This window comes from Squalius cephalus, assembly GCF_949319135.1.
Source record: "Squalius cephalus genome assembly, chromosome: 20".
In the NCBI taxonomy this organism is placed as follows: Eukaryota; Metazoa; Chordata; class Actinopteri; order Cypriniformes; family Leuciscidae; genus Squalius; species Squalius cephalus.
Genome location: NC_137141.1, coordinates 18,901,425 through 18,918,803, shown reverse-complemented (window position 1 = coordinate 18,918,803; position 17,379 = coordinate 18,901,425). Strand labels below are relative to the sequence as shown.

The following is a 17,379-nucleotide window of genomic DNA, read 5'->3' as shown; positions in this document are numbered from 1 at the left end:
GTTTTTTGACCAGCAAGCATATTAGAATGATTTCTGAAGGATAATGTGACACTGAGCATTCAGTAATGATGCTGAAAATTCAGCTTTGCCAACACAGGAATATATTACATTTATTTTCAAATGGAAACCAGTTATTTTAAATTGAAATAATATTTCACAAAGAATTGCTGGTTTTACTCTAGGCTATATTTGATGAGCATAAGAGACTTATAACATCTTGCAAAGTCCGCGACTTGGGTTGAAGATCCAAATGCAGCTTTATTGGGACGATCCAGAATAATTCATATAATGAGCAAAAAGTCAACCGAGACGTCGGAGCTCGTGTCGAGCATAAATGGGCGTGCCAGATGAAGCATGCAGCGGCACTTCCGGCGGCATCTCCAGCAGCTAGGGACTTTTTCAGCCAGCTGAAATAACACCTGCCGCTGACCAGTTATATAATTCAGCAGCGTAATATTTTTAACTGTAAAAACTACATTTGAAAAAAGAAATAGCATTATATCTAGGATCTATAGCCCATTATATGTGTATGTAGCAGCCTATGCACGATTAATCATTAACAGATTGGATCGTGACAAGGACACGACCTTATTCTTAAATGATTCCGCGATCACATCCGAATATTTAGCATGCTTTCGCGCGCTGCCAGAGAAGACAGCGCTCATGTAAACTATGTCTGAAACAACGCATTTTGCGCTAGCCTTTACTACTGGAGAAGCTTCACTTTCTGTCATAACAATTAGGCTAATAATATGAAGAATACAGATTATTTCAGGAAAATAAAGTATTTGCCATATGCAAATGCAATTCATATATGTGTAGGCTACATTATTCTTCATCACATCATATTGATGACGGGCAGAGAATAATAAATTAAAAAAGACACAGGAAACCAGGATAACACCCAGAAATGCAGTGTAACAACATACAAGACTTCATCAAATAAGAGTGCATATACACAGAGCTTACATAGGCAAGAGTAAACGAGACAATAACACAGGTAGAAGTGATCAGAACATGATTAGTCCAGGCAATGGGTTATGGGAAATGTAGTTCATGGTGAGATAAAGCAGGAGGAGTGTCCTCTGGTGAAGATCATGAGCACTCCAGGTGGTGGTTGTGACAACGGCAGTGTATTGTTTCTTTTGTTTGTTTAGCATATAAACAATAACAGCATATTTCACCAAGAAATGTAATTTAACATTTGAACTGTAATAATATAGTATAATATAATATTATATAATATCTGCCTTTTTCCCCAGTTTGTCTATGTATTGTTCAACACTGTTGTCATTTATTAAGCAGGCAGTCCATCCAAATGAGGTCAAGCCTTAAGTTCCACCAAACACTGTCTGTGTTAGATGTTAATGTACTAAAGGACAATGCTAATGATCTACATGCTTAATGATCTACATCAAATCAGTGAATGTGTAAGTACACTTATGGTTGGACAAGCTCAAGTCCATTTCACCCTCATTGCTTCTTTTGAGCCACATCAGAAGTTTAGATCAGCAAAGATGAAGTTTGAGAACCTTTTGGCTGAGGTTGGGGGGTTTGGAAAATACCAGATCAGTATCATCGCCCTTTTGGTGATTCCGAGAGTCACATTGCCGTTTCACTTTCTGTTAAACAACTTTATCGCTGCTATCCCATCTCATCACTGTAACATCAGCTCTCTGGATGCTGACGGGATCCTTGGGAATCTGAGTCGAGAAGAGAGACTGACTGTCAGTATTCCTGCACAGGAGGATGGGACTCCTGCTTCCTGTCACATGTTCTCGTATCCTCAGTTCCACCTGCTGATGAACTCCTCCAACAGCACAGCACTTCCTGTAGTGGAGTGTCAGAATGGATGGGAGTATGACAACAGCACATTTAAATCAGCCTTGGCTACTGAGGTAATTCACTTCATATGTATTTATTCAAATGCATTTTATAACTATACAGTATACTTTAATTTTAAGATTGTTAAATATTGTTTTCACAGCCATTCTCAGCCTAAATAAATGCTAAAGTTGGAGTGTATGTTTGTTTTATGTTAAAATTATAAGTAAGCCATTTTTGGGGTTTCCCTAAAACATTGGCTCAACAAATGGCATGAGTTTGGGGCGGGACTTTATTTTTCTCTGGCCAATGGCAGATGAGGGGTGTTTAAATTCTGTTTGGTGATGATAGCAGTGCAAGAATTACATCAGCTTTTAAAAAACATGACAAATGCAAGTTTTGAATAAAGAAGAGTTGAACATCTGAATTAGACATTAAGCAGAATTATTTCACTGATCAAAAGGAAAATTATATCTCTCTGATACTGTGTGTGTCCCTCTTTCAGTTTGAATTGGTGTGCGACAGGAAAGGTCTGAATAAAGCCACAGCCACTATCTTCTTTGTTGGTGTGATGGTTGGAGCAGCTATTTTTGGCTGGCTGAGTGACAGGTGAGACCTTAGACTAAGATCTGGCCCTTCAAGAGATGAAGTAAATGGCGATGTCACATAATCATTATTTGAAGCAGTTCAACTACAGTCCATTGTTTTGTAAAGGCCACACCACAAACAAAAAGTATCTACATACATTGAAGTTAGTTAAATATTTATAGACACATATTGTAAGTAAACAATATGAGTTTATAAATAAAGAAAATAACTGTTCTTAGTTACAATTTAATCAGAAAAATATTTTGCACAAACACAATGAGGTTTTGAATAAATTGTCATCTTAATTAAGGTTGAAAGTTGAATAATACATTTATGCAACAAAAATGCTTTATTTAACATATTGAGTTAAATGAAAATCTAGATATTGCAGGAATTCAAATGACTTTTCAATTTTTGCGAATCACATGAATCATCCGAATAGAGCAATTCACTAAAAGGGAGGTTTAGGGAGGATTAGCTTATTCACTAAAACAATGAATCAGAATTACATACTTGCGGAATGAATTTACTGTTTAGGTGACAGCTTTGTTGTTTCCTTAAAGCTATTTAAAAAAGCGATGTGGTGTTTTGGTCACTTAATGCAGTCCATTAGAAAAAGTAACTTGTTCTGGAAAAGCTACACTACTTTAAGAACATCTGAACTACTGTCAAGCTACTGAAAAACATAATAGGTAGCATGTTTTTTTTTTTTGTCACTTCCCAACACTGTAGGCTACTTAAGTATATCTCATGGGTTCCACATCTGTCAGTCACTACAACGTTTTGTCGACTGACAAATGGGATCTCACTTGGGAGCCCCAATCACCTCTGAGATTTAGGAAAATGGCCAATGGAATTGGTGAGTGGAATTTGCTTCGGAACCGAGTGGTTGCACAGTGATCACTCTTCCAATGACCATGCAACGAGTGTGTTACGGAGATCATTCTATAGCCGCTTTCTGACCAAGTAGTTACAGGAACTTAGTTATAGGAACTGTCCACTTCTAAACAGTTCTATGAACTACTCTCCCCCAAACTCGGTTTTGCTGTTTGCGTTCGCACTGGCCAAGTGGCCATAGGAACTGGTAGGAGGGGTAAGGGAGTGACGCAAGCACGACGACTTTTATTTTGAGGTAGCGACGGACCTTTATTTTGACGGCGCTGAGAACGCCAGATCAAACAATGCTCGCATTCTCTGTGTTCATTAGTTAGCGATCTGTATAACATGTATGTTATTAGATAGAATTGTTATAGAAAGTACACAGTATATGAAAAAAAGTTATTAGCCTATGCCATGTGGTTGATGTCCAGTGTTGCTAGCTGAGCAGAAATACATAATCATGTTTGGCTTGGTCCCCTCAGTTGCGTTGGATTTTTTCTTCAGCATAAAGGATTAGAGGCCCATCTATCACTGTTTTCCATGTTTGTATCTAGTTTCTGGAGTAAATATATAGGCTATAATCTGTGTGTTTACATATAGCTGTTTTAAAAATGGCAGGTGCTGGTGTTTTGCATGCGTTCGGTCATCAGCGTACACTAACGTCAAGTGTAGTTCCTATAGTGCTAGTTTAGACCCTACTCTGAAGTAGGAGCTAAATTAGTTCCTACAAATGGAGTTCCTAGAACTAAAGTCGTTCCTAGTCGGCGTGTTCGCACCGCAGGAACATACGGGTACTTTAGCCAATAGTTCTAGGAACTGTGAAAAGGTTCCTCCGGTCGGAAAGCGGCTTATGCTGGTGGAGAGGGGGCATTCAGTGGGTTTCGCCATTCTAAAAGAGCAGTGCACAGTTAAGTGCAACGAAATCCCCTTGGACACTTCAGAGCAAAGAGCTGATTTTCCTAAAAGAGCAATTACTTTCGGTGAGCGTCTTTTTAAATATATCTTTTTGTCCTTGTGTTTCTGGATGCGGTTGTTTCCTGTCTACATCTGATGAGAGCATGCTGAGGCAGCATTCATGGATGGCTACTTGTGAGGGCATGACCATGTCGACACTGTGGTTGTGACTCTCTTTCCTCATGAAGACTAGAGTCCCCTCTGATGTTGCCCAGCATGCTGCCTCTGCACTGCCACCGTCATTGCTACACATCACGTTGCAGTTGATGGTAAGTCACAAGGAAAGCACAACCTGGTCGTCAGGTTGTCAAGCCCATCCCCTCCTGGGATCTCTCTGTGGTCCTTTCTGGTCTGCAGAGAGCTCCCTTTGAGTAGTCAGTTGAGCTTAAGAGCCTGTCTCTAAAGACAGCGCTCCTGACCGCACTCACTTCCATCAAGAGGGTGGGGGAACTACAGGTATTTTCGGTCAGCGAATCATGCTTTGAGTTCCCCGGCCCAGATAAGTTGCGTTTACGTGGACAATCAAAGTCTAGCCTTCTCCTAGGCATTGGCACGCAGTGCCTTTTTGGCAGACATCTGCAGAGCTGTGGGCTGGGCGACACCTAATACCTTTGCAAGATTCTACAATCTCCGGATGGAGCTGGTTTCTTCCTGTGTGTTAGGTACAAACAGGTAATGTGTAGGAAGGCTGGCTCAGTGTCTCACTTGCAGCGCCTGTCCCCTCTTGGCTCTCCAGCTGAGTTCCGTGCTTGGCAAACCCTAGATTGAGTTTCCTCAGAGCATCCTTCGGCAGTCAGACGCGGAGAAGGTGTCCAGCGCCAGGTCCAGTACTCGAGTGCATACCCGCTCGGTCAGCCCCTGTACTGGACTAGATGCCTCATGTGTTGTGATTCCCCCTTGGTAATCCCATATGTGTATTCTTCCACGGTATGGTTTCCCTCTCTGTAAATCCTTGTCTTTCCCTGGGCAGATTTACCATGCCCCATCTCTGCGTCTGTATTAGTTCAATCCCTGTTTAGGCAGGACCTACCGCAGAGGCCTTTTCCATTTGTAGTACTGCCTCATGGGTCAGTCCATGTGTGTATTTCCACATGTTCCTCTCTACGGGTAGGATGTGGCATCCATAGTGTCCCTCTCCGTTGGACTCCCCAGTGCTAATAACACTGGACATGGCTGAAAAAAGGGAATTGAGCCCCCAAAGTACTCCTCCCATGAAATAAAATGTAAAAGGAACAGCAGCTATGACTGTCTTCATGGTAAGCCCTGTCCCTTCTATCCCATTGGCATGGAGTACTAATATTCTGGGCTTACGTGGGGTACAGAGTAGGTTACGACTCAATGGGAGTATTTGCCAAAAGGGCATGCTACAGCTTGCCAGCATTTGCATTTCCATCACTTGTAACAAAGTTCAGTGGTTGTGGTGTTTCCCATATAGACCCCATTTAGACCCGATAAATGGCCGGTGCCTTTGTCTCTGCTCCTCAGCATAAACCTGAATGAGTGGATGCATGCTGCCATTTTACACCCTTATGTGCAGGGGAGTGGCTCAGCATGCAAATTCCACTCACCAATTCCATTGGCCATTTTTGTTCAAATTTATAGGTGATTGGGGCTCCCAAGTGAGACCCCATTTGTCAGTCGACATAACGTTTCTGTTCCCTCCACCAGTGAACAAGGGTTATATCAGTAACCAAGATGTTCTGTTTACCTAATTCCAGGTACGGTAGGAAACGAATGCTGATGATGTCTTACTTAATATCCATTTCATTTGGAGTGGCCAGTGCATTCTCTCAGTCCTTCATCATGTTTGCTATAATGAGATTCTTCACTGGAATGGGCCTTACAGGCATCAGCATAATCTCCATTGTCCTGTGTGAGTGCTCTAGATGCCCGGACTTGGGCGACAAATTAATATGTATTTTATAATTAATATGTTTATTTTGGTAAATTTATTCACAATCACAATTACCAGATTACTTCACAATTATACAGTGGCTCTGTCTTTGTTTCTAATTTGCTTTTTCTTAATGCTCCTTATGAATCAAAATTTTTCAACAAGTCAGTTGTATGAATTAATTCATCAATTAATCAATGAATAAACGATTCAATGACTCGCTCATAAAGACAGTCACTGTGTCCGAATATGCTTAATATCATACTGTATAGTATGTGAATACAGTCCGGCAAAAGAGAGTAGTATGTCCGAATTTGAAAAACAGTAGGCAAAATTACGCGGATGACTTAATACTCCTGCTGAGATTCTGGAGTGTGCATTTGATGGACACTTTACTATTGTATTCCATGCGGCCATGAAGGAGTTGTAAGGAAAGTTTCAAAAGTAAGTTTCAAACTAAATGTTGTACCAACTAGACAGTATGCAATTTCAGACAGCATGACACTTGTTTAATATCTGAATGAAGCAGCGTTTTTGAACAAATTGATTGAATGAATGATTCAAAGACTCATTTTGTTCCTGTATGAATCAGTGTTTTGAGTCGATTGAATGATTGAATGGCTCACTCATAAAAAAGGGCACTTGGTCTAAAGATGTAACTTTGAAAGTCACTTAAATATCTTCATCTCTAATGTCATATCTAACAGACAGTCTATTTTAAATAATAAAACATTATTGTTATTGTTCATTAGGCGTAGAATGGGCTGATATTGCACACAGGACGATTGCTGGTGTTATAATCAGTCTTGATTGGTCTGTCAGCACTATGATATTGCCTGGCATTGCTTATCTCGTCAATGACTGGAGGAGTCTGATCATCACGGTGACAGCTCCCCTCGGACTGGCATTGATCACATGGAGGTAAGATGTTACTATGATTGATTCTCATGTCCACTTGTCCCAAATCACATAATTCTTGTTTGCTAGGTGGATCCCAGAGTCAGCACGATGGCTCATAGCCAATGGACGACTGGAAGAGGCCCATCTTTATCTGAGCAAATGTGCCTCAGCTAATAACAGGCAACACAACCTCAGAGATATCAAACCAGAGGTAACCTTTTAATATGTGACATTGAGAAAGATCCAATTTTCAGCATCTTCCTAATGCTTTTGACAACATGACTTTCAGACCCTTGCTAATGTTATAATTGCTGAGGACAGAGGTGACAAGAAGTACTCATATCTGGATCTTGTGAGGTCTTCTAAGATGAGGAAACTGGCTCTGCTTACAGGAATCACTTGGTGGGAATGTATTAGGTTATAGACTTTATGATGGCTAAAATCTGGTTTACTAAGAGAAGATATTGAGGTAAATTATTTTTGCAGGTTTGGTGTGGCATTCATTTACTACGGTATCAGTTTGAACATCAGTGGCTTTGGGCTGAACCTGTACCTCACCCAGTTTATTTATGGTGCCATAGAGATGCCATCAAAACTGGTGGCCTATGTGTGTCTTGATAAACTAGGCCGCAGGTACAGTCAGGTGGGAACGTTGATTACAACAGGGGTCTGCACTGGAATCACTGTCCTTATTCCCAGAGGTAAAGGATAGAGAACAATCATTTATTAGGATTCCACAATCATGTGTGACTGTGAATGTTTGTTTTATTTAGTTTATTTAGTTACAGAACAACAATATATTGCAATGTCACAGTCATAAAAGACTAAAAGTCATCCATTGTGATCAGTGGCGGCTCCAGAGATTTTCTGTTGCAGGTGCTATGGGGATGCTCAACACTTAAGAGAAGGTGCTTTAAATTTTGGGGCGTTTCATTATGCGTACATGCCCACATTAACTATACTCGTTCTGCGACTATAAGTATATATATTTACTGTATATATATGTAAAAGTATTCAACGCAAGGGCTGTAGACAGGGACGCAACTACCCAGTGTCAGAGGGGTATGCAGCAACAATTTTGGCAATCATCAATCTGGTGCACTTTGAGAGTTAAAAATTAAAAGCTCCAACCCATATTCAGTGTGCAAATTAAACAAAGAAAAATTCAAACCTCTTTTAGTTGGTTACACTACTACATAATAATAGTTAATTAATCCCATTATAGTAATAGCCATATATTGTAAAACAAATGCACTGAAAAATAAAGGAAACTTTCATAATTAATTTTGTACTAATTTCTATACTTGAAAGAGTATATTTCTATACTTTACAGATGTGATTGGGCCAGCCCAGTGTCAATCAAGAAAAGAACCAATGGGCCGCTGATCTACGTGTTTCATGGGGTGTAAGAAAAAACAAACTAATGCTGACTTTTTTAACCAATGCATTACACCGGCACAAACCCATGCGCCGCCAATTAAGCAAAACAAAACGAATGGGCCGCCGATGTACGAGTTTTGTGGGCCGTTAAGACAAAAAAAAGTATGAGATGTATCGGCCCAAAAAGCACGTCGGCCCACCAGGAATCTCCCGGTAGTCCCGATGGCCAGTAACCTACATGCCTGGACGTCACACTTTAAATCCTACCTGTTGCCTTTCACCATCCACTTACTTACAGTAGCTGCTGTCGCATCAATTGACATGCCATCTCCTTTTCCCTCTTTCTCTTTCTATTTTTAGTCCCCAACAGTTTTTTTGCTTTATCCATCTTTTTCGGCGACAACTCACTACGTTACTCGTTCCTGCTCACTCAGCGGTCGCCGTGAGCGCTGAGTGAGCAGGAACGAGTAACGTAGTGAGTAACGTAGACCCCGCCAGCGCGTCCGCTCGCGATTTTTAAATTATTATTTAATTCCTATTTTTAACAACATGAAAAAGACTATTTAAACATGACATTAAAATATAAATCTAAAAAAATTACAGACATTTCTTGGGGGTGCTGGGCAGGTGCTATGGCTATTATAGGGGGAGCTACAGCACCACCTAGCTCCTCCCTGGCGCCGCCACTGATTGTGATATCACAGTCATGTGTTCAGCATGTCAATCATTTCAAAAATTTATATTTGAGTAAAACGGCTTTTTGAACAAGAAAAAATGTAGGGCGGGGCTTGATTTTGTCCACCAGGAATTGATTGGATTGTTGTGGTTTGCTACTGCTGTAATCTCATGTGAGTAAAAACATCATTGGAGAAGAGAAGAGATGTCGCTGCAAGAGGGAGGGGAAGTTATTTTGATTAATCTAGGGCACATGATTATTTTTTATTTTTTTTAAATAATGATGTGCATGAAAAAATAATTTATAATACATCCTGCTATATTCCTTTAAAAAAAGGAAATTGTCCATTTTGATTTCATGGTAACTTTAAAAGCCTTTTTGATGTCAAAATCAAAGTTAACGTTGAAGTATGTGTTTTTTCTAGAGTTAAAATGCTTTATCCCAGTTTACTTTGCAAAGGCAAATATAATTGAGCCATTTATGGGCTGATTTCCACACAATGTACAACAAAATCAAAACATTGCTCTTCTTATTTAAGTGTACTAACAAGGTTTTGCAGGTTATTATGCAGATGTGATTACACCACCTGGCCACAAAAAGCATGTTTCTCCAATTTATGCCAAGTAGCTACGTATTTAATAAAATACATTTTCCTGTGGCTCTCAAAATATTAGTTACATTTTAGTTAAACATTTCAGTTATGTCATTTATGGTGAATGGCTCAGGAGATGGCACACATTTCACACTGAACTTCACCTATATAAGAGTCAAATTCTCCCGCTGTCTCTGTGTCTGTCTCTAGATTTGTTGCTGGCTCGTACAGTGATTTCTGTGCTGGGTAAAGGATTCTCAGAGGCCTCCTTCACATGTGTTTACCTCTATACCACTGAGCTGTACCCGACTGTGTTACGGTCAGTTTATCATTTGCAAATGCTCTTGATGTTTGTGCATAATAAAATGCGATTTAAGCTCAAATTAGTTCAGTAAAGAAATGGGTTATTAACACTCTTTCTCTTTTGACCATAGGCAGAATGGATTAGGCTATAGTTCATTTGTTGGTCGTGTTGGTGTCTCTTTAGCACCTCTTGTGAGCCTCCTGGACGAGGTATGGCTCCCTCTGCCACAGGTCCTGTTTTGCTCCGTAGCCGTCATTGCAGGCTTCGTAGCGCTGCTCCTCCCTGAGACCCACAATGTGCGGCTTCCTGAGACTATTGAGGACATTGAGAAAACTAGGTGATTGATCATTTTCTACTATACTACTACTACTAGAATGAAAGATAATAAAAATGATTATCATAGTTTTCATGATACTTAAAATATCTCACTGTGTTCAAAAGGAACTTGATATAAAAATATTAAATACATATTTTTGTTTAATTAACTTAAACCACTATGTTTTTTTCTCAGGAAAAGATCGGTGTGTTCACAACTTGAATATCAGCTTGGAAATGAGCTCTACAAAGAGACAAAATGAATCTAACCTGTAGAGAAGATGAATCTAATAAAAATCAAATTCATCACTGAATCTCTTGGTCTTAACTTACTCTTAAATACTCTTCCGACAATCTACAAAGCCTTTTCCTGTAAATAAACTCAGCAAAAAAAGAAATTTCCCCTTTTCAGGATACAGTTAAAGGATACAGGATAAAGATGATTTTGTAAATATAAGTTTATAAGTTTTTTAAAAGGGTTTAAACAATGTTTTTTATGCTTATTCCATGAAAAAACAGAAAGCATGAGGACTGCAAATGTAGCCAGAGCAATAAACTGCAATGTCCATCACGTGATGTAAGACACTTAAGAGAAACAGGAAGGACAGCTGATCGTCCTTGCAGTGCAAAAGCACATGTATCCATATGTTCTCCCAGACTTGTTTGAGAACAAATGTCTTGGTAGAAGATTGGGCGAACATTGCACAGCAAGAACTGGCAAATCTGGCTCAGCCCATGAGGATGAGATGCTACTTAAAGCAGCTGGTGGACACACCAGACACTGACAGCAACTTTTGATTTTGTAATTGACTGCTACCCCTGCCCCCTGTTCAGGGACTTATTGTTCCATTTCTGTTTGTCAAATGTCAGTTGAAAGTGGGAGGACATATCTTTTTTTTCTTTTCTTTGCTGAGTACATTGCTGTTCAAATGTTTAGGGTTGGTTTTAAGACTCTTATGCACATGCTGAATTTATTTGATCAAAACATCAGTATTGCAAATATGTGACCCTGGATCACAAAAGCAGTCACATGTCACACGGTATTTATTTGTGGCAATAGCCAACAATACATTGTATGGGTCAAAATTATCGATTTTTCTTTTATGCCAAAAATCATTAGGTTTTGTTAGGGCATCATTAGGTCATCATGTTCCATGAAGATATTTAGTAAATTTCCTACCATAAATGTATAAAACATTTATTTTTGTGAGTGAATGCAGCACAATCGCGAACATAAATGGACAATTTTAAAGGCATTTTTTTTGTACCCTCAGATTCCAGATTTTCAAATAGTTGTATCTCGGCCAAATATTGTCCTACAAACAATACATCAATGAAAAGTGTATTTATTCAGCTTCTATATGATGTACAAATCTCAATTTAAAAAAATTGACCCATGAGACTGGTTTTGTGGTCCAGGGTCACAAATTAGTAAATATAAAAATTTAAAATAACTTTTTTATTTTAGTAAATTTTTTAATATAATTTATACCCTACTCCAGTCACATGATCCTTCAGAAAATGTTCTAAAATACTAATTTGGTGCTCAATATTTCTTTTCAATGTTGAAAACAGTTGTGCTGTTATCATATTAAGATTTTGTGGAAAGAACAGCATTTATTTGGGATAGAAATCCAACATAAATGCCTTGTAAGATAAATGCCTTTTGATCAATTTAATGCATTATTGCTGAATAAAATTCATTACAAAATTCATGCTAAACAATTTCTCAGTTTAGAGAATCAAAGTGAACAGACTATGGCTGCCAAATAATTTGAAAGAAGCAGTTAATGTGTCTGAGTACAAAGTTAGCATGAGCTCAGAATGACAAAGCAAGAATTAACTTCTTTTATAAAATTACCACAATGTAAAGTTTCAACCAAAGGGTTTAATTTTTACAAATGTTCCACAAAGCTTTAGACATCCCCTCTGTTAACCATTTTCTTCCCTTGGAGTGTTATCATTGTGAGGTATGAACTCAGCGTCCAGGTGAGACAGATCCACAACCAGGTCAAGCACAACAGAGCACAAAGATGAAGTTTGAAGATCTTCTCTCAGAAATTAATGGATTCGGAAGGTTTCAGAAGATGGTCCTGATGATCAACTTCTTTGGTCGATTCAGTCTCGCGTGTCATTTCCTGTTAGGCAACTTCATTGCTGTCATCCCGTCTCATCACTGCGATATCGGCTCTCTGGATGCTGACGGGATCTTTGGGAATCTGAGTCGAGAAGAGAGACTGACTGTCAGTATTCCTGTACAGGAGGATGGGACTCCTGCTTCCTGTCACATGTTCTCGTATCCTCAGTTCCACCTGCTGATGAACTCCTCCAACAGCACAGCACTTCCTGTAGTGGAGTGTCAGAATGGATGGGAGTATGACAACAGCACATTCATCAGCACTCTTGCCACACAGGTAGTCTCTTGCTTTTTATGTATCGCTGATGTATTGTACTCTATTCTAGTTGTGGCCTCTTTCTCTCTCTCTCTTTCTGTTCAGTGGGATTTAGTGTGTGACAACAGAGCGCTGAGCAGATTGACAACCACCATCTTCTTCATTGGGGTCATGTTTGGAGCAGCTGCTTACGGGAGCCTGAGTGCAATGTTAGTGCAACTAAACTGAATATAAACATTGATATGGGTGATTTTACCATCTCAAAATTAGCTCAATACATTTCTTAAAGGCATAGTTCACCATAAAATGAAAATTCTGTCATAATTTACTTATGATGCTCCAAACCTATATGAGTTTTTTCTGTGGAACACAAACAGTTCTGGTAACCATTCATTTCCATTATTTGGTCAAAAATAAAATCCACAAAAATATTCCAAAAGTTCCAAAGAAGAAAGTCGTACAGATTGGGAAACGACATAGTGAGTAAATTCTGACATTAAATGCTGACATTTTTGGGTGCATTTTGGTGACCCTTTAATTTCCAGTTGCATTAGAAACACTGGCTTAAAAATAATGTGTTTGTACTAGCACTGGAGTGTTTCTAAATGGATACATGTCTTATTCTACACAGGTATGGGCGTAAGCCGATGTTGCTGGTGTCGCATATATCAGGAATGGGTTTTGGATTGTGTAGTGCTTTTTCTTCCTCCTTCACCATGTTTGCAGTGCTGAGATTCTTCACTGGATTCACCATCACTGGCACTGTCATCATCTCCACTGTACTCAGTGAGGAGAACCTTTCTATTTTTAATTGTTTTGTTTTTGTTGTGGTTTTAAAACAGCACACGGTAGTGTTTCTAAAATGAAGACATGTCATTGTAAGTGATGAGTGTGTGTATTGGTTCTTTTGTTCATTCATTCTTCATCAGATGTGGAGTGGGTGAGCATTGAGCACAGAAAGCTTGTAGGGGTGATTGACAGCCTGTCTTGGACATTTGCCTTCATGAGCATTTCACTGATTGCATACTTTATTCGAGACTGGAGATGGCTGACAGTTTCCATCTCATTGCCCACCATTATTGCTATAATCACTTGGTGGTGAGTATAAATAAACCAATACTAAGTAGATGTCTTAAAATATCTGGTACATTAAATATGCCTTTTCCAAGAAAGTCGCTTGCAGATCAAAATAAAAACAGTACATTCTCAATATGAAATAATCATAAATGTGAATAATGTTATAGGTGGATTCCAGAGTCGGCTCGGTGGCTGATTGCTAATGGGAAGGCAGATAAAGCTTATAATTATCTTCATAAATGTGCTGTCATGAATCGTAAAAAAGAAGCCACTGCTAGGATAAAACCTGAGGTGAGAGATTCCAGAAAGAAATCTAAAATGTCAGTAGAAATATCAGCAACATATTTTTGCTAGCAATGGATGGTACTGTATAGGGTCATTCCGTGTCAAAGCAACCAAATTTCAGAAACATTCCCAGCTCAAATTTTTTATTTTGTTAATATTTTTTTCTGTAGAAAGACCAACATAAATAGTGATGAAAGCCAAAATATTAAAAGTCACAGATGTACTGAGTAATCCACTATTTTCACCTGAGATTTGGAGCCAAATTAGAGGGGGGTAAAAATGACTTTAGAAAGATGTCAGCATCATCATTTTATTTTTACACAGCGATTGGTAGGTCTATTAGTAAAATCTGTTGACTTTAGAAAGCTTTGTTGCGTTATAAGCCAACAGTGACAGTTAAAAAATGGCAAAAAGCGCTTCTAAATTTTCTTTTAGATTCTGGTTCTTAAACTTTCCTTTTGGTATCTTCATTTTAAAGGCCCCCAATGGTTCAGTCCCAGAGATTTGGAGATCTTAATGCGGCTCCATGAGTAAATTGGTAAATTGTACACACTTTCAGTGGTCAAAAACCAAAAGTGGGTTACTTTCCATACAGCTGATACTTTTTTTTTTTTAAAGAGGAATATCTGAACATAATGTTTGTTCTTACTCAGTAAATATACATCTGTGACATTTAATATTTTGTCTTTCATTACTATTTATGTTTGTCTTTAAAGCAGTGCAACTGCTTAGATGGAGGCAGATCTGAATGCGAGCTTGCAGTCGAAAGGGGCAGGTTTAAGCTTATGAAATAATTGGAGAAGTCCAGCATACATCATCAGAGAGTCTGTCATTTCTAAAAAATAAAATAACACATTGTTTACAATGGTGTTAATAGGGTCTGTGTTTTTTTTCTTGCTTTTACTTCAGCATAGTTTGCTTACATAGAATCTGAACATCTTTGTTTTTCTCTCTCTGTCTAGGAGTTGGCTAAAATCATAGTTACTGGAAGAGGAAACAGGAAGTATTCATACCTGGATCTGATCAAGACTCCTAAGATGAGGAGACTGGCTTTACTCACAGGAATCACCTGGTGTGTCAAATCACAATCACAAACACACACCACAGTGGCATCAGTAAAAGGGTGTTCAGATTAATCTAATTCTGCACGTTCCTTCTGCTTTCTAACTGCCAGGTTTTCTGTCGCCACTGTTGCCTATGGAATTAGTTTCAACATTTCAAGCTTTGGACTAAATATGTACCTCACTCAGTTTGTGTATGGTGCAATTGAGATTCCTGCCAAAGCGAGCATCTATTATCTGCTAGATAAGTTTGGAAGACACATAACTCAAGCTGGATCCTTGCTATTGGTTGGAATCAGCCTCATGATTAACATATTCATACCCAAAGGTGAGAGACTTACAACTTACTGACTTTTTGACATGAAGAATGAAATGACAATGTAGGTTTGATGAAAAGATCCAGTGCAACAATGATTTCTCTTGCTATTCAGATAAGACAGTGGTTCGTACGGTAATAGCCGTGCTGGGAAAAGGCTGCTCCGCCACGTCTTTTGGTACAGTTATTTTATACAGTTCTGAGCTTTACCCCACTGTTTTAAGGTAGGAAAACTAACTTCATGCTCAGTTGTATTCAAGTAAAACTATATCCAACATCAGCAACTAATTATTTATGCATTTATTGAAATGTTGCGCTGCCCGTAGGCAAAATGGGATGGGCTATAATTCCTTCGTGGCACGTCTCGGTGTGTCTGTGGCTCCTCTGATCTTGCTATCGGATGATATATGGAGCCATTTCTCTCAAGTCATCCTGTGTTCTATTGCACTCTCTGCTGCTTTCGTGGCTTATCAGCTCCCAGAGACACGAGGCAGGTGTCTGCCGGAGACTATAGAGGATATTGAGGGAATCAGGTAAGGTTATGTGGAAAAACTATTTAGTCTATGTATTGTGTTTCCACGAAACAGAACCCTTAAGATTTAACATTTGCTTCTCATCTCAGGAAAGGCACTGATGGCTCACCACTACAAGATCGAAAAATGGAGGAAAAAGAAGGCAGTCGGGTGAAATGGAAAGATGATTTAATTTTGCAGAACACATAACTATAGCATCCATAGATCCATAAAATTTCCTATTTATGTGTTACCCATTCATTTAATTAAACAATTTTAAAAGAAATCTGAAGGGAGGCGTTGCATGTTTTCTCATTGTGTTTACTGTTTTAGTCAGAATTGTGTGGACTCATTATTCCACATATGGGAATATCATAGAAATAGCTCAAAGGCTTTTCACTCTGTCATTCTCACACCTTTATTTTGATAAATGAATTCATCAACATACTATAATTTGCTTTAAAGCAAAAATTGGTTTCACAAAGTGAGACCTTATTCCAGGATAAATAAAATGTTGCCCCTAGTAAATTTTTACAGGACAACAAATAATTGGTGCCTATAGAAACATGGTTTATAAAATCAAGGCTTGGCACTGGTTTACTAACTTCATAAGTACAGTTTATCAAAATGCTTCATCTGATATGATTGCGGAAGACATGTTACACAACTTGAAGCTTGAGTTTACTGTTTGTTAACCAGTAATCTAGAATGCTGCCCTAGTGCTTATCAATAAGTGTTTATAAAATGCAGAATGTTAGTGTGTATATAGAAGTGATTTATTTCTTTGAGTCTATTTTTTTTCCTTTAAGTACACACAATGTTAAATGTCCAAAGGCTGCAACATTGATTTAATCCTCTTGATACAGAAGTTTTGTGAACCACAAATTCTTTGAACAATAAGCATGTTGGATAATAGCAAAGGTAACATGAGAAGATGGTGTTTTATGACTTGCAATCAGAGACAAAGTTTGCCTTTTTTCTGCAAACTCCATTTCCTACAAAGAGGAAATTGATCAAAAACAGACTGAGATTGACATATTGATCCATGTATGCACAAAACAAATCATGTATACTAGCCAAACTGTGCCAGTGTGAATGCCAGTTGCTGACAAGATACAGTAGGCTATCATTGGTAAGGAAAGGTGTCAATGTCCGCACACATTAACCAAGTGAATTGCACACATGGCGAGACACTCTTTAACTACAACTTACAAATCATTCACCACAATCTACTATGGATGAAAGATCATATGAAGATATGGACACACACACATTTCAAACACAGACATACAACCACAGCAGTTTTATTAATGACCAAAGTACAAGCTGCATCTGACTTCCAGTTACCAACCTTTGATATCCAGCTCAGCACATAAACCAAGCATTTTGTAAGACGACACAGAGGGAATTCTGTGCATCAATAAAAAGC

General features: G+C 38.7%; 1 protein-coding gene across 1 annotated transcript; it reads left to right on the top strand.

Moving 5' to 3' along the window:
• Positions 1-1,517: 1,517 nt before the first annotated feature.
• LOC307148520 (uncharacterized protein) lies at positions 1,518-16,160 on the top strand (the record flags this gene model as incomplete). The annotated part of the gene is made up of 20 exons (XM_079854130.1): positions 1,518-1,898; positions 2,330-2,433; positions 5,964-6,118; positions 6,892-7,060; positions 7,127-7,250; positions 7,329-7,441; positions 7,526-7,740; positions 9,898-10,006; positions 10,122-10,328; positions 10,503-10,563; positions 12,289-12,720; positions 12,805-12,908; positions 13,331-13,485; positions 13,629-13,797; positions 13,944-14,067; positions 15,024-15,133; positions 15,236-15,450; positions 15,554-15,662; positions 15,765-15,971; positions 16,061-16,160. 20 exons carry the CDS (start codon positions 1,518-1,520, stop codon positions 16,158-16,160), a joined length of 3,363 nt encoding a protein of 1,120 aa, XP_079710256.1.
• Positions 16,161-17,379: the final 1,219 nt, after the last annotated feature.